Source organism: Saimiri boliviensis, chromosome 13, assembly GCF_048565385.1.
Source record: "Saimiri boliviensis isolate mSaiBol1 chromosome 13, mSaiBol1.pri, whole genome shotgun sequence".
Classification (NCBI taxonomy): domain Eukaryota; kingdom Metazoa; phylum Chordata; class Mammalia; order Primates; family Cebidae; genus Saimiri; species Saimiri boliviensis.
In genome coordinates, this window is record NC_133461.1 from 103,513,023 (window position 1) to 103,539,180 (window position 26,158).

A 26,158-nucleotide genomic window follows, 5' to 3' on the forward strand; every position below is an offset into this window, starting at 1 on the left:
CTATGAGCAGTAAATTGGGAGACAGCCATACACATAAACTAAGAATATATCTGCTTATAAAAGACAATTCCAAAAGAAAACAACACATAGCTCCTCCCCCCACAAATAGTTTCTACATTATCCCATCAGTGCTTAAAACAGCAGGACCTGAAACAAACCCTTGTATTCACAATTGGATAAAGTATCACATGCAAATACCCCTCAGAAGGAAAGTGTATCAGGGTAAATTCTCACTAGTGTGTAAATGACTGACATGATGGGAGAGGATGTGCTGATAAAGGAGGACTCGAAGAGAGGAAGTAAATGCCAAAGGAAGCCATGGTATGTGCCACAACTGGCGACTTTACAATTTTCCTCAGAGATTCCCCTGAACAACACCCCAAATCAGGGAATGACCAAGGATGAGTAGCTTCGGACTGGCCAAAACCAAAAGAAAGGAAGGGCAGAATACCGGCCAGCTCAGTGAGCCACTTTACCGGAAGTCTACATCTCTCTTTTCTTCCCTGGCCCACTGGGGAAGAGAAAATACAGAAGTTTGAGCTGCTTGTATTTTTGTATCTGATTGCATTTCACATACAGATATTCAGTACAGTTATTATAAGCAGAATTTTTTTTTTTTTTTTTTTTTTTTTTTTTAGCTCTGTCACCCAGGCTAGAGAGCAGTGGTGTGATCTTTGCTCACTGCAACCTCCGCCTCCTGGTTCAAGTGATTCTCCTGCCTGAGCCTCCTGAATAGGTGGAATTACAGGCGAGCGCCATCATGCCCAGCTAATTTTTGTGTTTTTAGTAGAGACAGGGTTTCACCATGTTGGCCAGCCTGGTCTTGAACTCCTGACCTTGTGATCCGCCTTTCTTGGCCTCCCAAAGTGCTGGGATGACAGGCATGAGCCACCACACCTGGCTATAAACAGAATTTTAAAATGACTTTTAGTTGTAATCTGACTACCTAAAAAGGCATATAAAACAAAAATTTATTTTATGCAAGTCTTAAAACAAGTTAACTCCATTACAGTTATATAATGTATTTGTAAATTTTATTTGGTGGTTTTCTTCTTTTTGGCTTCTCAAGGGTCAATCTGGTATTTTTTAAATTAGTAGTGTTAAAAAACAAAATTTCAACAAATTGAGTTTAAAGATCTAACTGGCTTTTATTACCAATGCGTGAATCAGGTAGCTTCCCATCGAAAGAACAGATAAGAGCTGAGCAGAGGAGGTTGGCTGCAGGGGCAGAAAAGGATTGAAGAAAGCGGAAAAAGTCCTAGTGTGGTGGCTCATGCCTGTAACCGCAGCACTTTGGGAAACAGAGGCAGGAGAATCCCTTGAGCCCAGGAATTCAAAACCAGCCTGAGCAATACCCAATCTGTACAAAAAAATAAAAAGTTAGCTGGGCATGGTGGTGTACGCCTGTGGTCCCAGCTACTTGGGAGGCTGAGGTGGGAGAACTGTTCGAGCCCACGTGGTGGAGGCTGCAGTGAGCCGTGGTCACGCCGTTGCACTGCAGCCTGGCCAACAGAGAGAGAGATCCTGCTTCAAAAAAAAAACAAAAGCAGAAATAAGGAACGAAAAGTGGATATTGGTTGTTTCAGAATTATTTTCCTTATAAGATTAAAAGAGAGGGAACTTTGCAATGCCGGCTCAGATAAGCTGGGCCCTTCTGATTAGTTGCTCTGAATCTCATGTTTAGGGGGTTTTAGGTTCTATTTTTCATTTTTAATTTAAATTGGCCCTTTTTAAAGTTCCGTTTGATTATGTGGGAATGCCTCTATTCTGCTTTGGTTTGTTCTGCCGGGGCCTGGTATAGGAGCTCAATTCAAAACAATGGTTCTCCATACATTTTAACAGTAGAGGCACGGTGGCTTGCACCTATAATCCCAGCACTTTGGGAGCCTGCGGCAGTGGATCACCTGAGGTCAGGAGTTCGAGACCAGCCTGACCAACACGGTGAAACCCCATCTCTACTAAAAATAACAAATTAGCCAGGCGTGGTGGTACATGCCTATAATCCCAGTTACTTGGGAGGCTGAGGCAGGAGAATTGCTTGAACCCAGGAGGTGGAGGTTGCAGTGAGCCAAGATCGCACCATTGCACTCCGGCCTGGGCAACAAGAGCAAAAACTCTGTCTAAAAAAAAAATTAAAAATTTAACAGTAGCAATATTTCCTAATTAAAACTATCCACTATTATAGATTTATTCAATGATCCACTAATCTCACTTTGGAGACTGTCATTCGGTGGGAAGGAGGAGGACTCTAAAACGAAATCAAAAACAAAAACAAAACTTTAACTGTAAAGACCACAGGAATAAAACTGATTTATGAGTGAGTGTTCCCTGACTTCTCCTTGCCCTATTTCTACACAAGCCACGTCTCCAACCCCCATAAAAGGAGACTTCTTTCCCAGCTTTTTTGGATGGGTTTCTTAGGAAAATGAGGAGAAAGACACCAGGCCAGAATGGCTAAGGCCAGGGGAACTGGGCCTAGAAGCTGAATTGATCTATAAAACAAAGAGTCAAAAGGAAAGTGAGAGGAGAGAGAGGAAGAACAGCTGGAAGGCTGCCCCATGGGACTCGAGGGGCTCCCAGAGGCGATGGTAGCCCCTGCAGCAGTCAGTGTGGGAGAACTGGGGAGTGCAGGAAGATTGGAGGAATATGGCTAGGAGTTTTGAACTGGATCTCTTGAGATTTTTCGTTGGATTGGAATTTGTTTTATGTATGTTTTATTTCATTTTGTTTTTTTAGAAACAGGGTCTTGCCCTGTCGCCCAGGTTGGAGTACAGTGGTACAATCCTAGCTCACTACAGCCTCAATCTCCTGAGCCCAGGGGATCCTCCCACCTCAGCCTCCTGAGTAGCTGGGACTACAGGCACATGCCACCACATTGGCCTGGACTTCATTCTAAAATTACGTTTGGGCAGAGCTAGGTGAGTCTGGTGGGGCTGAGCTACATGAGACCCAGAATGATTAAGGTTACAGCTTCCTCTCTGCCTTTCTCCGCCATCGTGGTGTGTGCTTTTCTCCGTTTCTCGCCATGTCTTCTCACAAGACTTTCAGGATTAAGCGATTCCTGGCCAAGAAACAAAAGCAAAATCGTCCCATTCCCCAGTGGATTCGGATGAAAACTGGTAATAAAATCAGGTACAACTCCAAAATGAGACACTGGAGAAGAACCAAGCTTGGTCTGTAAGAAATCACACATGCGATGGCACACGTATTCATGCTGTCCGAAGGTCACAATCGAGTGTTACTAAACCAAGCTATCGGGAGACGTTTGAATAGATTCCTTTCTGTATCTGTTAGGAAGGCATTAGTTAGTACAACCCACAGTGCTTCCATTATTCATGTTTAAAAAAAAAAAAAGGTTTTGGTTGCCTGGGTTCAGTAATAAATAAGTGAGACCTTTCAAAAAAAAAAAAAAAAGGTTACAAAAATATTTTCCTAAGTTATTATGACTGGCATAAAATCAGAGATAACTCAAAATGTCTAACAGTAGGGCATCAGCTAAACCACAATATATCCACATGATGGGAGAAGACAGGACATTATGGGTTGATGCTGGTTTTGGAATAAGACAATTTGGTGTCTCACTCCCCATATTCTGTGAGTTCTTTTACTCATCAGAAATATGTCAGCCTCGATTTCCTCATTTACACATGAAAAACAATTACATCTACATTGTAGAGTGGTTGAGAGGATTAAGTACAATAATATATGTATAAAATTCCTAATAGAGTGCATGACTCATTGTAGACACGGCAGCTGCTATTAGAAAATGCCATAGTGATGTTAAAAATAATATGTATGTGGGTTAAGTCACTACAAAAAAAGATATGCGCATAAAATTACCATGTTTGTACATTGACAAGGATGGAAAGTGTATTTAGAATCAATGAGGTCAGCTCATCTACTTTCCCGATGCCCACAAAGAGAACCGGCTCAGGCTGCAGAATGAGTAATTTAAGACGAATATAAAAGAACATTAGGATTATAAAATACTGAAGAAATCTATAAAAGAAAACATTAAAACACTCTCTCTAGAGATTAAAAAGATAATTACATTGGTTCCTCATTTATTTCCCTGATTACAATGGTCAGAGGTAATTTGTTTGGCTTTGATAGGTGTTCTTTGCCTCAAGGGATTTTCCTTTCTAATTGTGTTTGTTTAGGCTAATAGAAAACTAATTTACATTCCTTGAACTCCTACCAACTGAAGACGATTGGGAAATGACTCAGAAGAATGCTGAATGGTAGGGGAAAATCCCTTTAGGATTTAGAAGGTGCTAGAAATAATCCAAAAAGTAGATAATCCATGGAAGAGTTAACTGTATAGAAATTCAGTTCTCTCCCACAGCTCTTGCGTCACCTCTCAAGCAAAAATACCCCTAACCTAGTAGCCAGGGACCTCATGCATGAGATTGGGACAGTCAGGACCATTATTCTATTCGAGCATTGCGTATCGTACCTTGCTTCACGATTCATTCCTGAAGGATGTCTTTTTATAAGGCTTTCTTGACTCAATATAACTGTGCGCATCCTATTTTTAGAGTAGTTGTTACAAGGATTCTTGCTGCCGTTTCAGGAAGTGAGAAGGTTGCTGAAGTGATCAGGTTCCACCCACCTCACACTGAATGGCAAAAAGTGGGTGGGAGCGGGATATAGAGGGAGGCTGGCTTCTGTCGGCTTATTGGTTATATGATCTCTTCTGGTTGAGTTTCTGAGTCCTATTATCAAAAATTTAATTTCACAAACTGTAAATATGATTTTGTTTTAAAAATGTCAAACAGGGCTGGGTGGGGTGGCTCACGCCTGTAGTCCCAAGCACTTCAGGATGCCAAGGTGGAAGGACTGCCTGAGCCCAGCAGTTCAAGACCAAAACTAGCCTGGGCAACACAGCGAGACCCTGTCTTTAAAAATAAGCTGGGCATGCTGGCATATGCCCGTAGTCCCAGCTACTTAGGAAGCTGAGGTGATGGAAGCTGAGTGAGCCCAGGAGATGGATGTTGCAGTGAACCAAGATCACACCACTGCACTCAACTCTTGGCTACTCTGTCTCCAAATAAACAACAAAAAAAGAAGTATCAAACAGACACCAAAGGAATAAAAAATGGAAACCTTCTTTAACAACTGCTCCCCATCAAATCTCACTTCATCTCCCAGAGATAACTATCATTCAGACGTTTGATGTTCATGCATTTCCTTTTTCTCAAAAAAAAAAAAAAATTGTTTTTAGAGACAAGGTCTTGCTATGTTGCCCAGGCTGGAGTGCAATAGCTATTCACAGGCATGATCATAGCGCACAAAATCTTCAAGCTCCTGGGCTCAAGCAATTCTCCTGCTTTAGTCTCTGGATTAGCTGGGACTTGAGGTATGTACTGCCATGCCTGGGAGATGTTCATGCATTTCTATACATTCACACACACACATCTGCATCAACTTGGAAGCAGTGAAATAAATTAGAGTATACTCATCCCAGGGAATACTATGTAGCAGTTTAAAAAATAAACAAAATGTAGCCACACATGTCCTGATATGGAATGAACTTCAGAGCATACCATCTTTCACTCAGTCACCCTAGGATGAATATGGTGTTTTCTATTTACTCAATTTACTACAGATACCGTTACTACTGATACCTTTCCAATAGGAAGAAATAAACAAAAGAAAGAGAAGCAATATCTTGGCACATGCTTTTTCATGTTTTTTCATGTTCTGAATGAATATTTCTCTAGTATATATAGAGGCTCAAAGGGTCCATGCATTTAAAATTTTAATAGATTATGTTAAATTATCTTTAGAAGGTCTTTGCCATTTTACATTCCCTCCAAGTGACTTTAAAAGTATCTTCCTGCTTCCCAGTGAATCCTTCCTTACAGGGGATATTATCCAGCTCTTCCATTTTTGTCATATAGGCAAGGAAGAAGAGGGAGAGAGGCTTGAGAATTTCATTTTTTTATTTGCATTTCTCTGATTTTGGTGAAATTGAGCATATTTTATATGCTTATTGTTCATTTTAAAAATATTCCTCATTCTTATATTAGCCCATAATTCTGCAGGGATATTTGTATTTTTCTTATGGACTTGTAGGAACTCTTTATATATCCTAGATAGTAATCATTTTTCTATCATGCAATTTGCAAAATAGTTTTTTTTGTTTCTCTTTTGAATTCTAATTCTGATCATGGCTGTTTCCAGCAAGTGAAAAGTGATGCCATCTACCTTATTAAAATGTGTTATTATATTACTATTATTTTTATTAGCAACAAAGCTGAAGTGGAGAGAAAAATCTGATTCTTTCTCTTTGCACTTCTCCTGTGGTATTTTCTCTCAGTTTGGGAGGCAATCGCCTTTCATTTATTTATTTATTTATTTATTTATTTATTTATTTTTGAGAGGGAGTTTCTCTCTAGTTACCCAGGCTGGAGTGCAATGGCACAGTCTTAGCTCATTGCAACCTCTGGTTCCCAGGTTCAAGCAATTCTCTTGCCTTAGACTCCTGAGTAGCTGGGATTACAGGCACTACCATGCCCAGCTAACTTTTGTTATTTTTTAATAGAGAAAGAGTTTCGTCACGTTGGCCAGGCTAGTCTCAAACTCCTGACCTCAGGTGATCCACCTGGCTTGGCCTTCCAAAGTGCTGGGATTACAGGCGTGAGCCACCGCACCTGGCTGCAATCGCCTTTTCTTTCTTTTTTTTTTTTTTTTGAGACAGAGTTTCGCTCTTGTCACCCAGGCTGGAGTGCAATGGCCCGATCTCAGCTCACCGCAACCTCCGCCTCCTGGGTTCAGGCAATTCTCCTGCCTCAGCCTCCTGAGTAGCTGGGATTACAGGCACGCGCCACCATGCCCAGCTAATTTTTTGTATTTTTAGTAGAGACGGGGTTTCACCACGTTGACCAGGATGGTCTCGATCTCTCAACCTCGTGATCCACCCGCCTCGGCCTCCCAAAGTGCTGGGATTACAGGCTTGAGCCACCGTGCCTGGTGCAATCGCCTTTTCTAACAGGGATTGAAGGGCAGAAAAGATTCGAAAGAAAAGGGATTAAGTAGTAGCATGAAACAGCAAAGTAGAAGAGCTTTTTCATTTCTCTTAATTATTTTGTGTTGTACAAAACATTAGACAGAACCCTGTGCAAATAAATGAACAAAACTGCCAAATTCTATGGCCAAATACAAAAATACTTCCAGACTGTCTATCATTGAACACAGTTCACATTACATTGTATCTCTCATTGTCTAGGTTCTTCTTTTTTTTTTTTTTTTTTAATGACTTTACTTCTAATACTAGATTAAACTTTAAAGCTAAGACAATACTTGATGCCTACAGTGAAAATCCCAAGTAATGCTAAGTAAAAACACTGGTATCTTTATTTCTCCCTTCTTCCCTCCCCTCCCCCCCTTCTTCTTTCTTTCTCTCTTTCTTTCTTTCTTGCATTTCTTAAGTTACTTTCTTGTCCATGAAACACACAAAAAAACAAAAATCTACAAATTAAAATGGAGACACAAATGTAAATAAAGATACATTTGAAATACCTCCCTTAAGCCCTGAAGTTCATTTGGGTTTTGAAGGGGTACATAGGCTACCATATGACATCGTGATGTTAAGCAATAAGTTTGTTTAAGCAAAGGAGAAAAACATGACAGCATTATTTACTGATTTAGAACATATCTGTTAATGCCTGATAAGCATCAAGGAATGTACAATGAAAAAACAGGATAGAAGCCAGCCCTGCCTTCATAGATTATTCTCTTGAAGAAAAGAGAGAATCTCAAAAAAAAAAAATGTCCAGAGATAGATATTTTGATCATCACTGAGGGATGGCCATTGAGACTTTGTATCCCTCCTTTTGAGGAACAGAGGAGAAAGTCCTAGTTTTTGACGAAGGATAGTTGTATCTTGTTAAGTAAAAACACAATGTTGTTACAGTTCTTGTATAGAAGTTTCGGGATCTATACAAAATTATTATTTTTGTAGAAATGGGGTCTTGCTATGTTGCCCAGGCTAGTCTCAAACTCCTGGCCTTAAGCTCTCCTCCTGCCTCAGCCTCCCAAAGTACTGGAATTACAGCTGTGAGCCATTGCACCTGGCCCAAATCCCCCTTTCTATGCTCTACTTTGTGAGCATAGAAGGCAGAATCTCTGGGGCCAGGCACAGTGGCTCACACCTGTAATCCCAGCACTTTGGGAGGTTGAGGTGGGTGGATCACCTGAGGTCAAGAGTCCGAGAGCAGCCTGGCCAACATGGTGAAACCCTGTCTCTACTAAAAATACAACAAACTAGTTGGGCATGGTGGTGGGCACCTGTAATACCAGCTCCTCAGGAGACTGAGGCAAGAGAGTCGCTTGAACCTGGGAGGTGGAGAAGGTTGCGGTGTTCGGAAATCACACCATTGCACTCCAGCCTGGGAAACAAGAGTGAAACTCTGTCTCCAAAAAAAAAAAGGCAGGAAGGATCTCTGTTACTGTATTTCTCCTTTGACAGCTGGCTCCCTGACAAATGCTGCCAATGAGGAGGAAGGTGCTAGAGGGAAACTGAGGGAGGAGAAACTTACTCCTATTTGATTGCTGTTCCAGTCAGGCTCACCTAACTCTTCACCCTGATGGTAGCCATTAATTCTACAGTCCAGCTTTTCTTTTTCATACACCCAGAACCATGCTTCATCAGCTGTATCAGAACCAGCTGGCTATGATGTCATCTACTTTATTCCATAGAAATCTGGGTTCCCTATAGGGTGAAGGTCTTCCCTCTGAGCTCCTTGGTACCAGGAAAGCTGGTGGTGGCTAATTCCCACAGTTCAGTCTCCCTGGAACCTCAGCATTCCCTTGTCTTTTCTATTCTTCAGTATTTGCTTAACCAATCCTTTTCATTTACTTATGTCTGTTAAAATAAGATATGATTTCTGTTTTCCTGACCAGATCCTAACTGATAACTACAGAAAGCCCCTGTCATGCTTCTCAGGAAATGAGGAAACACTCCTTTAAATCCAAGCTGAATTCTCAGGGCTCTGTGGTAATGCTACAAACTGAATGTTTACGTCACCCCCAAATCGATGTTGAAATCTCAACCCCCGCCCCCGTGCGATGGGATTAGGAGGTGGGCCTTTGCGAAGCGATTTGGTCATGTATCATCCTTACAAAGGAGACCCCAGATAACTCATTCCCCCTCTTCTACCATGTGAGGCCACAGTGAGGAGGTGGCTGTCTATGAAGAGAGGCCTCAGCAGACACTGAATCTGCCAGCACCTTGATCTTGAGCTTCCTAAGCCTCTGGAACTGTGAAAAATAAATGTCTGGGTTTTTTGTCTTTCCATCTAAGTTGAGTAAAAAATGTCTGTTCTTTATAAGCCACCCAGTTTGAATTTTTTTTTTTTTTTTTTTTTTTTTTTTTTTTTTTTGAGATGGAGTCTCACTCTGTCACCAGGCTGCAGTGCAGTGGTGCAATCTTGGCTCACTGCAACCTCTGCCTCCTGGGTCCACGCATTTCTCCTGCCTCAGCCTCCCAAGTAGCTGGGACTACAGGCACGTGCTGCCACGCCCAGCTAATTTTTCTATTTTTAGTAGAGACGGGGTTTCATCATGTTGGCTGGGATGGTCTTGATCTCTTGACCTTGTGGTCTGCCCGCCTTGGCCTTCCAAAGTGTTGGGCTTATAGGCGTGCACCACTGCACCCAGCTCAGCCTGATTTTATAATAGCGGCCTGAAAGATGAAAACAGAAAACATAATATAATGCAAAAATAGTATATTTAAAATGTTTACCCATTTTCCAAGCAGGGCTCTTCTTTCTTCAAATACCTACAATAAGGAAAAAAAATATGGTAATTTCACATATCTTATAATACCCATTACAAGGAAGACATCATTACAGGATCTGTGAATAAACATTCATTTTAACAACTGAATATAAAGAGACAGATTTTACTCCTGAGGTTATGTATTTTTACCCAGGACAAGGTTTCTCTTTTTTTTCAGTTTCTACATGTGGAATAATTCACACATGAAAGAAGTAATAACGCTGGGTGCAGTGGCTCACACCTGTAATCCCAGCACTTTGGGAGGCTGAGGCAGCTGATCATTTGAGCTCAGGAGTTTGAGAGCGGCCTGGGAAACACGGCGGGACTCCATCTCTACAAAAATTAGCTGGGCATCGTGGTATGTCCCTATAGTCCCAGCTGAGACTAAAGTAGGAGGTTCACTTGAAACCAGGAAGTTGACGCTGTAGTGAGCTATGATCACGTCACTACTTCTAACCTGGAAGACAGAGCCAGATCCTGTCTCAGAAAAAGAAGGGGCAGGGGGAGGGAAAGAAAGAGGAGGAGCGGGAGGGGGAAGGGATAGTTTTTTAAAGGAAAATAAATTTTAAAAATGGAATTATAGCCAGGCGTGGTGGCTCACGCCTGTAATCCCAGAATGCTGGAAGGCCAAGGCAGGCAGATCACCTGAGGTCAGGAGTTCGAGACCAGCTTGATCAATATGGAGAAACCCCATCTCTATTAAAAATATAAAATTAGCTCAGCATGGTGGTGCAAGCCTGTAATCCCAGCTACTCAGGAGGCTGAAGCAGGAGAATCGCTTGAACTCAGGAGGCGGAGGTTGCGGTGAGCCAAGATCGTGCCATTGCACTCCAGCCTCGGTAACAAGAGTGAAACTCCATCTCAAAAAATAAGTAAATAAATAAAATAAAAATAAATAAAAGTTGAATTATAAAGAGAAATCAATTTTAGAATTTGAAAGATGAAAAAAACAAACAGGAACATGAAACTCCCCCATCTGAAATGTTTCAATATTAATAATATGAGAATTTACAAAATAGATGAATGATCAATGCTGTTTTTCTTTTCTTTCCTTTTTTTGAAATGGAGTCTCATTCTGCTGCCCAGCCTAGAGTACAGTGATGTGATCTCAGCCCACTGCAACCTCCACCTCCTGGGTTGAAGTGATTCTTCTGCCTCAGCCTCCTGAGTAACTGGGATCACAGGCGTGTGCTATCATGCCCAGCTAATTTTTGTATTTTTAGTAGAGACAGGTTTTCACCATGTTGGCCAGGCTGGTTTCGAACTCCTGACCTCAGGTGATCTGCCTGCCTTGGCCTCACAAAGTGCTAGGGTTACAGGCATGAGCCGCCAAGCCTGGCCCAGTTCTGTTTTTCTATTTCAGTGTGTACACATATCAGTGGGTGTACAAGTACGTACATGTCTGTAGGATTAGAAATGTGTGCATGTATGCCTCTGGAGTTTCACTTCAATATTTATTGTTACAGGTTTATTTCATTGATTGATTGATTGATTTTTGTTATTTTCTATTTCTTTTTTTCTTTTTTCCTGGGTACAGGTTTATTATGACATGCTATTTGGGACAGCAACTAAGCCTTATTTACCTTGGCATTTCCAGTAGAGTGCTTACAGAGCATGTTACAGGTATCTATGTTTACTGAACTGAATGACTGTGATTGTGAGAATGAATATCCTTATGGATATGTCAGTACAATGTGAGTATCTTTATATACATTGGAGTCAAGGTACTTTTCTGAGCATCAGCACATGTGTATATTTCAGCGAGGAAAGGAAGACTAATGTGGGTATACGTGGCAGAGAAGGGCGTTATTAAGAGAGGAAGAGAAAGAGCATATGTGAATGTCTCACTTGCTTTATCCCATACACCCTCTGTCAGCTTTCAAAATCGGGATAGATGTTTCTCCCTTCCTCTTGGCACTTGCTACCTTCTCTAGTGCTGTAAGAATGTTCTCACTTGGAGAGGTGGCTCAGCCCTATTTCTTCTCTTTTCATGGAGGAGGCTGAGGAGCTGGTTTTCTGCTTCCCACAGATCATGCTCTCCTTCCTTTTTTAACTCTCAAACTCTGGTTGCTAAGGACATATGAAATAGGAATTGAAATAATTGGTTCAATCGCCACCTTGGGACCAGTGAAATGTCAGTTTTGCTCTTGGCCAGGGAATCTCTTCAGTCACAGACAGACACTTTCTGCACACAGGAGAAGAAAAAGACCCTCCCCCCAGCTAACTGCCACCTGGGCTACGAGAACCCTCAAATAATGGCAATGGATAAACTCAGAATTTCTAGATGAAAAGAAGTAGAAGAGAATCTGTAGAACCCAGAAGATTCAAAATACCTGGATTCAAATATTGTCTGAATTCTCAATCATGCATCGCCCAACCTAAGCAACCAGAGCTGTCTCTTTTCTGATGCCCGGGGATTTCTGCCTCCCAACTCCTACTCCATTTATAGTTCATGCTTCACTTACACTCTATAGTGTTTCTGTTTCTCTATAGTGGTTTCTGTTAATTTTATCTTCCCAAGTAGATTACAACCACTTTCTCTTACATGCTCCACAGAACCCTCAAGTACAGAGTCCATGGAAGACTTTCAACAAACCATTTTGCTGAGTGACTAACAACAACAAAAAAGCTTCAGAAGTCATAGAATTTTAGAGCTGAAAGGAATCCTAAAGGTCTTTTTGTTCGATTCTTGTACTTCAGAGAGGATAAGCAGAGGCCCAAAAAGGTTACATTTATAGATAGTTTAAAAATCGCTTGGTCTAGGCTGGGCGCAGTGGCTCACACCTATAATCCCAGAACTTTGGGAGGCCGAGGCGGGTGGATCATGAGGTCAGTAGATCAAGACCATCCTGGCTAACATGATGAAACCCTGTCTCTACTAAAACTACAAAAAATTAGCCAGGGGTACTGGTGTGTGCCTGTAATCCCAGCTACTTGGGCGACTGAGGCAGGAGAATCACTTGAACCCAGGAGGCGGGGTTACAGTGAGCTGAGATTGCACCACTACACTCCAGCCGGGGTGACAGAGCGAACTCCGTCTCAAAAAAATAAAAAAATAGGCCAGGCGAGGTGGCTCACGCCTATAATACCAGCACTCTGGGAGACCGAGGCAGGTAGATCACAAGGTCAAGAGATCGAGACCATCCTGTTCAACATGGTGAAACCCCGACTCTACTAAAAATACAAAAATTATCTGGGCATGGTGACACACGCCTGTAGTCCCAGCTACTCGGGAGGCTGAGGCAGGAGAAATGCTTGAACCCAGGAGGCGGAGGTTGCGGTGACCCGAGATTGCACCACTGCACTCCAGCCTGGGTGACAAGAGAGAAAGTCCATCTCAAAAAAATAAAATAAATAAAATAAATAAAAACATAAAAAATTGCTGGGTCCAAACTATGCACTGTCCAAACAGCGCACTTGATTCCTCACCAGAACGTTGGTCTTCCCCATTCTGACTTCCAGCCTTACATTCTTGATGAACTTCCACCCGTGCTTTGGTCTGACTGTAGGGAGAAGAGGCTAGGTCCTGAGACCACAGCAGAATCTCAAGAGGAGGCTGAAGCATGGTGTCCAATGATGGTGTGGCCCATTGGGAAAAAAAGGAAACTGACTTGAAGGCGAAGAGATAGTCAACAAGAAGGTAGCAGAAAAGGAATGTGGTGGGAGGTGGGAAGTGCTACGCAGGCTAAACTGCGAGGCAAAGTCTAAGCTCTTTACCAGAAGGCATCTAGACTCAAGCGGAAACTGATGGGACAGAAGAGGTAGAGGAAAGACACTAGACTGAAAGTCAGGAGACCTTGGATCTGGTTCTGACTTCTGCCCTTGACAAGACATAACATTGTGGGCAGATGATTTTGTCATCAGGTTCTCAGCTGGACTTGTAGTCTTATATACGCTGGTTTGGAGCAAGTCTTTATTTCCAAGATTTGCGATCAGGTTCTTCATTTTATCTATGTATGTATATAGGTATCTATGTATTTATTTGAGACAGAGTCTTGCTCTGTGGCCCATGCTGGAGTGCAGTGGTGCGATCTCAGCTCACTGCAGCCTCCACCTCCGATGTTCGAGCAATTCTCCTACCTCAGCCTACCAAGTAGCTGGGAGTACAGGTGTGTGCCACCACACCCAGCTAATTTTTTGTGTTTTTAATAGAGATGGGGTTTCATTGTGTTAGCCAGGATGGTCTCGATCTCCTGATCTCATGATCGGCCCACCTCGGCCTACCAAAGTGCTAGGATTACAGGCGTGAGCCACCGCATCCGGCCAGGTTCTTCATTTTAAAGAGCTGGAAAACTAAGTATCTCTTCCAAATGGAAATATTAAAATGGATCTTCTTTTCCTGCAAGATGCTGCAGTCTGTTTATATCACAGTTTACTCAGAGCCTGCTGGTAAGTCAAAATCCCACGGTTGTTATTTTAGTCTGTTGGCACTGCAGTTACGTAGTTCACCGTGTGACATCATTACAGTGTAGGAGTGAGATAATTAGGGGCCCTAAATAAAGACTGATTGATGGTAACTGGGTACTTTTTCACAGAACGCTTTTATTTATTTATTTATTTTTGAGGTGGAGTCTCGCTCTGTTGCTGAGGCTGGAGTGCAGTGGCACAATCTCGGCTCACTGTAACCTCCACCTCCTGGTTCAAGAGATTCTCCCGCCTCAGCCTTAGGAATAGCTGGGATTACAGGTGTGTGCCTGTAATCCTGGCTCTTTTTTTTTTTTTTTTTTTGAGATGGAGTTTCGCTCTTGTTACCCAGGCTGGAGTGCAATGGCGCGATCTTGGCTCACCGCAACCTCCGCCTCCTGGGTTCAGGCAATTCTCCTGCCTCAGCCTCCTGAGTAGCTGGGATTACAGGCACGTGCCACCATGCCCAGCTAATTTTTTGTATTTTTAGTAGAGACGGGGTTTCACCATGTTGACCAGGATGGTCTTGATCTCTCGACCTCGTGATCCACCTGCCTCGGCCTCCCAAAGTACTGGGATTACAGGCTTGAGCCACCGCGCCCGGCCTCCTGGCTCATTTTTATATTTTTAGTAGAGATGAGGTTTCACCATGTTGGCCAGGCTGGTCTCAAACTCCTGACCTCAAGTGATCTACCCACCTCGGCCTCCCAAAATGTTGAAATTACAGGCGTGAGCCAGTGCACCCGGCCCCAGAACACTTTTTTTTTAACATGTATTGTACAACATGTGTGAACCACACTCTAAAAGAAATGTGGATCACTTTCTTTTCTTTTTAAACACTGTGTATATTTAAGGTATACAACTTAATGTTTTGATATACACAAACATAATAAATGTAAAGCAAATTATCCTATCCATCACCTTCCATAGTTACCTTTCTGTGTGTGTGAGATAAAGAACTCTTTCAATTAAAACACTGGTTGGAAAAGAAATACACACTAAAAACATTCCTTCACTCAAAATTCACAGTGCTTGAGTAACTTACTAATCTGTTACATATGCTTATCCTGATGACACTGGTTTTTTTTTTTAGGCATCTAAATTTGAATTTAGAGAATTCAATCTCTCTGCTTAAAGCCTGCTGTGAAGTTAAAATCCTGTAACTCTTATTTTAGTCTGAGATAGTTACATGTTTCGCATTTTACTACAGAATAGAAGAAAGACAAAATTAAAACAAAAATGAAAAACAGGACCTCAAAATTTCACTGATCATTGGTGACACACTCATTTGGAAGCGTGGAAGCCCTCTGAAATTACTGTCTGGATGCCTTTTGGGCAGCTGTCTCCTTGGGCATCTATTTTTAATTCCTTTCATACTGTCAAAATGTTACATCCAGGAGGAACCTTCAAGGTCATCTGATCCAATCCACTCATTTTACAAAGGAGGATAAAGCCCAGAGGTGGTGAAATTAGTATAGCTGATTTGAAACCAGAGTTTTCAATTCCCAGAGTTACTGTTCTTTCCTTGTATGTACCAGGTGTCTGTGTGTATATACTGTATGATACATATTTATGTTCTAATTTGTTTTAAAATTGGGAACATTACTGCATTATATGAAGTAAGAAAATGAGCTGGGCGTGGTGGCTCAAGCCTGTAATCCCAGCACTTTCGGAGGCCAAGGCGGGTGGATCACAAGGTCGAGAGATCGAGACCAACCTGGTCAACATGGTGAAACCCCATCTCTACTAAAAATACAAAAAATTAGCTGGGCATGGTGGCGCGTGCCTGTAATCACAGCTACTCAGGAGGCTGAGGCAGGAGAATTGCGTGAGCCCAGGAGGCGGAGGTGCGGTGAGCCGAGATCGTGCCATTGCACTCCAGCCTGGGTAACAAGAGCGAAACTCCGTCTCGAAAAAAAAAAAGAAAGAAAATGAAAGTACTCTCTTCTAACAGTGTCTTCTCTAGCCACCAACAGCCATATAAGTCTTTGGTAAAAGCCAGTATTAACAGTTTGATATGGCTGAGCATGGTGGTTGATGCCAGTCATCCCAGAGCTGTGGGAGGCTCACTTGCGCTCAGGAGTTTGAGTTCAGCATGAGCAACATAGTGAGACCTTTTCTCTACTAAAAATTAAAAAAGAAAATTAGCCAGGCATGGTGGTGTGAGCCTGGTGGTCCCAGCTACTTGGAAGGATGAGACAGGAAGATTGCTTGAGGCCATGGGGTGGAGGCTGCAGTGAGCTGTGATTGTGCCACTGCACTCCAGCCTGGGCAACAGAGTGACATCCTCAAAAAAAAAAACAAACAAACAAACCAAAACCAGCTTGGCATAATCATACACAAATTCTATTCATCTGTCTCTGTGCATTCGTACACATACTTATGTGTATATACACACAAAAATATATATATATTTTTTTCGAGACGGAGTTTCGCTCTTGCTACCCAGGCTGGAGTGCAATGGCGTGATCTCGGCTCACCGCAACCTCCGCCTCCTGGGTTCAGGCAATTCTCCTGCCTCAGCCTCCTGAGTAGCTGGGATTACAGGCATGCGCCACCGTGCCCAGCTAATTTTTGTATTTTTAGTAGAGACGGGGTTTCACCATGTTGACCAGGATGGTCTCGATCTCTTGACCTCGTGATCCACCCACCTCGGCCTCCGAAAGTGCTGGGATTACAGGCTTGAGCCACCGCGCCCGGCCTTCACAAAAATATTTTTTAAAATAATTTTACCATACACAAGAACCTAACTAAATCACAAAGTGATTTTTTTGTTTGTTTGTTTGGAATAAAATGGGAGCTCAGGACAATAAAATACATATGACCCCAAGAAGTGAATATTAAACTTGATAAAAATGTATTAACCAATGAATGCTGTGATCCACTCATTCCCCTCCAGAACTAAACGAGTTATTTCCTCCCCTGTTGGGAGGCTGCTGGTTGATAGTCACCAGTTTGAGAGAGCTGCCTTGCCCAAGGTCAGACCTGGCAGGAATGGGGAGGCAGCTAGTACTCACTGAATCGTTAGTCAGTGTAGAAGTATGTGGTTTGGATCTCTGTTGCCACCAAATCTCGTATCAAATTGTAATCCCTGGCCGGGTGCAGTGGTTCATGCCTGTAATCCCAGCACTTTGTGAGGCCAAGGTGAGTGGATCACTGAGGTCAGGAGTTCGAGACCAGCCTGGCCAATATGGTGAAACCCTGTCTCTACTAAAAACATAAAAATTAGCTGGACATGGTGGCGGGCTCCTGTAATCCTAGCTACTCGGGATGCTGAGGCAGGAGCATCGCTTAAACCAGGAGGTGGAAGTTGCAGTGAGACGAGATGGTGCCATTACACTCTAGCCTGAGCAACAGAGTGAACTCCGTCTCAAAACAAAAACAAAAACAAAAACCTTTATAATCCCCCATGTTGGAGGTGGGGCTAGGTAGGAGCTGATTGGATCATGGGGGCAGTTTCTCATGATTTAGCAACATCCCCCTAGTGCTGTCATTAGCGGTAGTGAGTTGCCATGAGACCTGGTTGTTTAAAAGTGTGTGGCACCTCCCCTGTCTCACTCTTCCTCCCATTCCTGCCACATAAGATGCCTCCTCCTGCTTTGTCCTCTCTGACATGACGGAAAGCTCCTTGAGGCCGCCCCAGAAGCAGATGGCATTACGCTTCCTGTATAGCCTGCAGAACTATGAGCCAATTAAACCTCTTTTTTTTTTTTTGAGACGGAATTTCGCTCTTGTTACCCAGGCTGGAGTGCAATGGCACGATCTCGGCTCACCGCAACCTCCGCCTCCTGGGTTCAGGCAATTTTCCTGCCTCAGCCTCCTGAGTAGCTGTGATTACAGGCACGCACCACCATGCCCAGCTAATTTTTTGTATCTTTAGTAGAGACGGGGTTTCACCATGTTGACCAGGATGGTCTCGATCTCTAGACCTCATGATCCACCCGCCTCGGCCTCCCAAAGTGCTGGGATTACAGGCTTGAGCCACTGCGCCCGGCCCAAATCTCTTTTCTTTATAAATTACCCAGCCTCAGGTATTTCTGCATAGCAGTGTGAGCACTGACTAACACCACCAATCTGAAGCATCATGGCAGCTTCAGGGAGTCCTGTGGGGTCAGTGGAGACCTCGCTGAGGCTGCATTCCAGCCCAACTTCTTCCTTTGCCCCACATCTGTCCCTTTTCTTTCCTTTTCCTTTTCTTTACTTCCCTTCCCATGTGCTGATCATGAAAGTTCTCTCCAGTCAATGCTCTACGTGCTAATCTCAGAATCAACTTCTCCAAAAGCTCAACTTCGAGAGGCACTCAGGCAATTTTTGCCTAAGACAGGTTTCTTCTCCACAGCTGCTAAATTGATCAAGACTCATAATTTTTCGAAGAAAATTTCTGAAAATCAAGGAATCCAATCACTGCATATTTGAATTGAAGTCACTTTTTCACATGTGTGTAAAACCTTCACAATTCTATGGGAAGACAGATTTCAAAATGAGCCCCTGAAGTCTTGGTAGGGGAAGCAGATAAGCTGTTATATTAACTGTGGGAGAGCTTCTAGCATTGCAAACAGGTGCTCAGTAAATTATTGTTGAGCTGGATAAAAACAATTTTCTTTCGGTCTTTTTTTAGAGACAGGGTCTCTCTCTGTCACTCAGGCTGGAGTACAGTGGTGCACTCATGGCTTACCCCAACTTCCAGCTCCTGAGCTCAAGCCATCCTCCTGCCTCAGCCTCCCAAGTAGTTGGGACCACAGGCATGCACCAACACACCAGGCTAATATTTTGATTTTTTAAAAATAAAGAGAAGTTCTCACTATGTTGCCCAGGCTGGTCTTGAACCCTTGGCCTCAAACGATCCACCAGCCTCAGCCTCCTTTGGTGCTGGAATTACAGACATGAGCCACTGTGCCTGGCCCCCAGCATATTTTCAATAGATTTATTTGGTGTTCATGGTTAGATGAAGGCTGCATCTCTTTCTCCCTCTTTCTCTGCCTTTCCTTTTGTTTCTTCTAGTCCCTCTATTTTTTTCTCATTGTCTTTCCTCTTTCCTCATTTCCTTTATGGTTTCCCTTTTTCAGTCTCTCTCCATTTTATTTCTTACCATTCCAATCTCTGCCTTGGCTCTTCTGTTCCTCTCCTAAAATTGCTCATCAGTAGAAACTGATGCAAGTAGAAATAGAAAGTACTGAGCAGGAGGGCTCAGGTTTGATGGCAGCTTTGCCAAGGGATGAGCCCAACTGTCGAGTTTCGAGAGGCAGAGGGGCAAATCCAGGCGAAGGCAAAAGTCAGTGAAAGAGGTATCAGGGAGTAGACCTGAACTACTCTGATTCCATTTCTTCTGTTTTTTCCTTCCTTCCTTCCTACATTCCTTCCTTCCTTCGTTCCTTCCCTCCCTTCCTCCCTTCCCCCTCCTTCCCTCCCTCCTTCCCTCCCTCCCACCCTCCTTCCTTCCTTCCTTCCTTTCTCTCTTTTTGACAGAGTCTCGCTCTGTTGCCCAGGCACGGGAGTACAGTGGTGTGATCTGACTCACTGCAACATCCACCTCCTTCCTGGGTTCCAGTGATTTTCCTGCCTCTGCCTCCCAAAAATCTGGGACTACAGGTGTGCATCATCATGCCCAGCTAATATTTGTATTTTATTTTTTTAGATAGAGTCTTGCTCTGTCACGCAGGCTGGAGTGCAGTGGCACGATCTCTGCTCACTGTAACTCTGCCTCCACTCCCCAAGTTCAGTTGATCTCCTGCCTCAGCCTTCTGAGTAGCTGGGATTACAGGCACGCACCACCAGCCTGGCTAATTTTTGTATTTTTAGTAGAGACAAGGTTTCACCATGTTGGTCAGGCTGGTCTCAAACTCCTGACCTTGTGACCCACCCACCTCCCAAAGTGCTCAGCCTCCCAAAGTGCTGGGATTACAGGTGTGAGCCACTGCACGCAGCCTAATTTTTGCTTTTTTCAGTAGAGACAGGGTTTCACCATGTTGGCTAGGCTGGTCTCAAACTCCTGACCTCAGGTGATCCCAAAGTGCTCGGATGACAGGTGTGAGCCACCGCACCCAGCCTTGACTCCATTTCTATGCTACAGGAACCATACCAGGTTCCTGGAGGTACAGAGAGAAAAGACAGAATCTCACCTCTTCATGCATGGGAGTTGACTGGGCAAGTCAGTATACAGTGATGAGAGCAAAGAAAAGGAAGCAGGACGCAGGGGAGGCTTCAAGAGAAAAGGACATTTGAATGGACTCAGACAGGAGGCAAGGGTGAGAGCACAGGCAAAGGAGTGGAGGTGTGGGCGAGCAGTGTTGACCTGAGGCCCTGAGCCGGGCCTGGGCATCGGGTATGAGGGGGCAGGGGTGGATCTGGGAAGCTGCTGAGGTCAGATCATGAAAGACCCTCAATGCTAGGCCTGGGGGTGTTGGAAGTTACTCTTGGGAGTGGAGCCTATGACTGGCTTCGTTGAATAGAATCAGAATCTTAGAAAGATCTCTCTGGGACCAGAATACAGGCTGGATTGGCAGGGACAGAGGTCGTGAAGGCAGCTGGGGGTGACGGCAATGTATCAGGCAAAGAGTGCCAACAGTCTGGGCTGAGGATGGAGCTGGAAGTAGATAGGCGGGTGAAGAGGGGCCTGAATGAGAGATTGGGAAGAGGACTCAGAGAACTGGAAAGCAAACTGGATATGGAGGCAAGGGAGCGTTGGTAAACATCCCTCTGTGTGCCTCTCACACTCTGAAACATCTTGGCATGCCAAGGAAGCACGGCCCTGAGCATGCGTGACTGGGGCCATTCTTGCAGGTGGTGTCTACAGTAAGGTAACCTGGAGGGATGAGGTAATGTCTCCCTGTGGGAGCAAGAGCAGGCGTGCGTACTGCTTACTGTAAAAACCGGTGGATGCCCTGGGCTCACTGTTCCTCAGCTGTGGTGCAAACCACTGTATGTGTAGCCTTTACCTGGGCTCTCTGTGTCACACCTGCGGGACAGGGAGGACCAACAGAACCCACGCAAATGTAACGTTCATGCTGCTCGCTGCTTTGTGGGTACAGTTGTTTTTGACCCAAGAATCTCATCTTTTACAATGAAACAGCAGAGTCTTCTATTCCATAAGTCACAGGCTAACTTATTAGCTGCTAATCAGGGGGAAAATAAATCCCTCACTGGTCAAGGAAAAGGAGAATTACTGGCTTGAATGACTTGGTATAAAGTAGTGCCTCTCGCCGGGGGAGGAACAGGTGTGTAGGAACGAGAGGCTGAGGTCAGTTTTATACACGGTGATTGTGTTTTCCCACCAAATAGGTGTGGTCCTTATATACAGGGATTGGTCACTGGACCTCAAAGACCTGTTGGCAAATTCTGTCCCTAACTGAAGCAGGAATAGAAACCCCTAGAGGTTGGTCAGTCTCACATCCCAGACATCCACCACGATCCTTTAGTGTATTCTACTAGCACCTTCCTAGACGGCAGGTGGAAAATAAATGTCTTTTTCTTTCTTTTTTTTTTTTTGAGAGAGAGGGAGTTTTGTTCTCGTTGCCCAAGCCAGAGTGCAGTGGCGCAATCTCAGCTCACTGCAACCTCCACCTCCAAGGTTCAAGTGATTCTCCTGCCTCAGCCTCCTGAATAGCTGGGATTACAGGTGCCCACCATCACACCTGGATAATTTATTTTTGTTTATTTTTAGCAGAAGCAAGGTTTCACCATGTTAGCCAGGCTGGTCTCGAACTCCTGATTTCAAGATGATCCGCCTGCCTCAGCCTCCCAAAGTGCTGGATTACAGGTGTGAGCCACTATACCTGGCCATGAAAATAAAAGTCTTAAAAGAACCTGAGTAATGTGAATAACCAGTTGAAATGTATTCATTTTGTGTATCTTATTCAATGTGTAGCATTACACAGTGACCTCAACTGTACCAAGAAAACTGGGTTTTTGGAAATACTGTGGACCCCTCTCTCCTTTCTCAGTACTGGTGGTTCCAGGGGAGAACAACTGAAGGAAGGAAAAAGGCAACTGGGGTGGGGGAGGAAGGGGACAGCAAGGGAAAGAACAAATCCAAGACATTTTCTTCTTAGGCAAGGAATCCATGTCTATTGCCAGCCTTGCCCTATAGCAAGGGTTCAATAAAAGCTTTTGAATATATTCATTTTGGTTTTTGTTCATCCATTACACAATCCTTAAATAATTCCTCTTCACATTTTGGCAACTAAAATTTTAATACTTTTTTTCCCTCTATGTCACGGATTCAATTGATAAAACACTTACCCGGTCATTCAAGAGCTGATGGTTTAAGGGTGTCCAGGTGCTCATCTTTGTCTGCATTTTGGGACCATCTGTATTTTTCGGAGGTGCAAATGCCATCATGAAACAACTGGATATCCTTCCATGAGAAAGACAATACCTATCAGAAGAAGTGAATCATATGACCCTCAGAATACAAAAAATACTAACAACGACCAGGCGTGATGGCTCACACCTGTAATCCCAGCACCTTGGGAGGCCGAGGCAGGAAGATCACTTGAGGTCAGGAGTTTGAGACCAGCCTGGCCAACATGGTGAAACCCTATCTCTACTAAGAATACAAAAATTAGCTGGGTGTGATGGCACATGCCTGTAATCCCAGCTAATCAGGAGACTGAGGCAGGAGCATTGCTTGAACTCAGGAGGCAAAGGTTGCAGTGAGCAGAGCTCAAACCATTGCACCCCAGTCTGGGCAACAAGAGAGAAACTTTGTTTAAAAAAAAAAAAAAAAAAAAAAAGAGCCAGGCATGGTGGTGCGTGCCTATCTACTCTAGAGGCTGAGGCAGGGGAATCACTTGAACCCGGAAGGTAGAGGTTGCAGTGAGCCAAGATAGTACCACTGTACTCCAGCCTGGGCAGCAGAGCAAGACTGCATCTCAAAAAGAAAATGTTAATACCATATAATTTTTCAGTATGTCGGCAGAGGGAATGGGTGGGAAGAGCATTTATTGGGAGCATCTTATGTGTCAAGCACTTCATACATCTGCTCAATAGAAGCATACAACTATCAGGCGAGGTGGTAGTTTTTAACTCATTTTACACATGAAGAAAATTCGGCTCATTGACTTTACCCTGTCTGAGGTCATACAGAGAACAAATAGTGGAACTGGTAGTCAGACCCAGGTCAGTTCAATTTCACTGGACTCTGGGGGAAATCCAAAATCACTGCTAGCCAATATACTATATTGGCCAGAAAGAAAAGTATTTTAAATCATAGTGCAATATAAAACACTTCATTCTTGTCCTTTGTGATATTAACTCTCCTCCTTCCTTCTTAACTTCCAGATATCCAAATAACAGGAACTCCCGCCTGACAGCATAATAAAGAGGAAGCCTGGTGGGAAAGACAAAGCTAAGGCTTAGGAGATGAACAGATTTGAGTTCATTGGGGGAAATTTGCTATTTTTAGTTAGCTGGTATATGTCTGCCTCCTGTTGATTAAAACACTTTAGTTTTCAGAAGGAATGACGTTTCCTTCATTGTTTAGAGCCTGATGGTTTAATTAATTAAGGTAGCCTGTCCTTCCCTAGGCCAGAGATGGTCATGAGACTAAGCTAGGCCAGCTGGGCTGACAACAGCTTATTCTTATTCTTATTTTATTGACTTAATTATTTATTTTGAGATGGACTCTTGCTCTGTCACCCAGACTCCAGTGCAGTGGTACCATCTTGCCGCTCTGCAATGAATGTCTACTTCTCAGGTTCAAGCAATCCTCCTGCCTCAGCCTCCCAATTAGCTGGGGTTACAGGTGCGTGCCACAACACCTGTCTAATTTTTGTATTTTTTTTTTTTTTTTTTTTTTAGTAGAGATGGGATTTTGCCATGTTAACCAGGCTGGTCTCGAACTCCCAGCCATAAGTGATCTGCCCGCCTTGGCCTCTCAAAATGTTGGGATTACAGGTGTGAGCCACTGTGACAGCCACTATTTCACAGGTGAGGTGGTCATTCAAAGTAGCATTGTTAACCTGGGCAGACTGTCTGGTTGTCCCTGCTATTTCACTGCTCCTCCCCACTTCCTACAAAAGCCCCATGTCCTTTCTAACATGGGGCTAATGTAAGTAAATAGGAAACTTACTGCGATATCCTTGCAAAAAACTTCCTATTTGCTTACATTAGCTAGAATCTGTTTCTGCTGTTTGCAACCTTTTTTTTTGTTTGTTTGTTTGTTTTACTTTATGCAGGTTTAATCCTGGCCCTAGCCTGTACTAACTGTGTAACTTTGTGCCAGTTATTTAATCTACCTGAGACTCAGTTTCCTCATCTGTAAAATGAAGATGTATACAACCACCCTCAACTGCTGTATCAAAGATGAGAGAAAAAGGGTCCAGCAGAGGGCCTGACATGGAGGTGGTCTTGATAAGCAGGAACCTCCCTGCAGCTTTTCTTAGAACTTGCCAATTGCAGAGTGCCTCAAAACCTGTCCTTTGAGGCCAGGCATGGTGGCTCACGCCTGTAATCCCAGCATTTTGGGAGGCCAAGGCAGGCAGATCTCCTGAGGTCAGGAGTTGGAGACCAGCCTGGCCAATAAGGTGAAACCGAATCTCTACTAAAAACACAAAAATTAGCCAGCGTGCTGGCACATGCCTCTAATCCCAGCTACTCAGGAGGCTGAGGGTGGGAAAATTGCCTGAACCCTGAAGGCAGAGGTTGCAGTGAGCTGAGATTGCACCATTGCACTCCAGCCTGGGCAACAAAAGCAAAACGCTGTCTCAAAAATAATAAAAATAAAAACAAAAACAAAAACACAAAAAACCTGTCCTTTGGAGGGCTGTGACAAAATATTTCAAGGTGAGAGACATTTTTCGGCAGATTGAGAGTAGTTTTGATATATACACTCAGGGTTTCTGCAGCTTTCTGCCTTTTCCACTCTCTGATGGTGGGTGTCCCAGGGACACGTAGCAGAGATGGCGACGTGTCCCCAGACCACCTACACTCGGAGCCAAGCCTGTTAGATAAGGTTATCATGAGACTTTGAATGCCATATTTTTCGAAGATAGAAGCTACTCAAAAACTAATGGAATTGCCTAGAATGGCAGATTAAACACTGTGACTATTAAGCTCTAGGGTCTCAGGCCATTCACGATCTCTCTTCTCATGATATGCAGAGACCATCCAAGAAAACTATCCCTTCAATGAGAGGTCTGTGCCTCACTCATTAACTCCCACATTGCTCTTAGTAGTAAGAGCCCGGGCCTGCTTGCCTGATCAATGGGCTCCACGAATGACCCCACAGCAACATAGGCTGGATTTTTTATTTTTTTGAGAGAGTCTTGCCCTCTCTCCCAGCCTGCAGTGCAATGGCGCAGGCACAGCCCACTGCAACCTCCACTTCCCAGGTCCAAGTGCTTTTCCTGCCTCAGCCTCCTGAGTAGCTAGGACTACAGGCACCTGCCACGCCTGGCTAACTTTTGTATTTTTAGTAGAGATGGGGTTTCATTATGTTGGCCAGCCTGGTCTCAAACTTGTGACCTCATGTGATCTGCCCACCTCAGCCTCCCAAATTGCTGGCATTACAGGCACAAGCCACTGTGCCCAGCCAAATTATTTTTTGGCTGTTATGGGATTTTCCCAAACACTATGTGAAATACTTGAGGTTCTCATTTGACATATAATATTCTCTCTCAAGAAGATAAAGCCCACATTTTAAAATTGGGTTCAAGCGATTCTCCTGCCTCAGCCTCCCTAGTAGCTGAGATTAAAGGCCTGAGTCACCAGGTCTGGCTAATGTTGTATTTTTAAAGAGATGGGATTTTACCACGTAGGTCAGGCTTGTCTCAAATTCCAGATACTAGGTGATCCACCTGCCTCGCCCTCCCAAAGGGCTGGGATTAGAGGCATGACTCTAGATCTGCCCAGCTAAAAAGTGATATATTTGCTTTTGTTGTTGTTATTTGACACCTCCAGGGTGTGAAGACAACACTCTCCAGCAGTTGCCTGCTGCCACTATCCCACTGGAATGAGGTGTGCTCAGATCAGC

The 26,158-nt window shown here is 43.8% G+C and overlaps 2 protein-coding genes across 7 annotated transcripts in view; one reads left to right on the top strand and one right to left on the bottom strand.

Moving 5' to 3' along the window:
• Window positions 1-26,158, bottom strand: part of FBXO16 (F-box protein 16) — a 74,851-nt gene that overhangs the window by 43,843 nt on the left and 4,850 nt on the right. For 4 of the 6 annotated variants that reach the window (XR_012513305.1, XM_074384116.1, XM_074384114.1 and 1 more), the window contains exons 2-3: window positions 22,426-22,561; window positions 9,749-9,784 (exon numbers count right to left, since the gene is read on the bottom strand). Coding sequence is in view for 5 of the 6 variants with exons in the window: in XM_074384116.1 (XP_074240217.1) it covers window positions 9,749-9,784; window positions 22,426-22,524 (135 nt within the window). In the remaining variant the exon portion in view is untranslated. The remainder of the gene's footprint in view (window positions 1-9,748; window positions 9,785-22,425; window positions 22,562-26,158) is intronic. The other 2 variants (XM_003937216.4, XM_074384115.1) reach the window with 1 other exon arrangement.
• On the top strand, window positions 2,977-3,414 carry LOC120360601 (large ribosomal subunit protein eL39-like). Its single transcript, XM_039461076.2, has one exon. The coding sequence runs from the start codon at window positions 3,026-3,028 to the stop codon at window positions 3,179-3,181; it is 156 nt and encodes a 51-aa protein (XP_039317010.1). The 5' UTR covers window positions 2,977-3,025; the 3' UTR covers window positions 3,182-3,414.

Bases quoted from the DNA above. Each gene is read 5' to 3' on its own strand.
- LOC120360601 (XM_039461076.2), top strand. From the start codon at position 3,026: ATGTCTTCTCACAAGACTTTCAGGATTAAGCGATTCCTGGCCAAGAAA.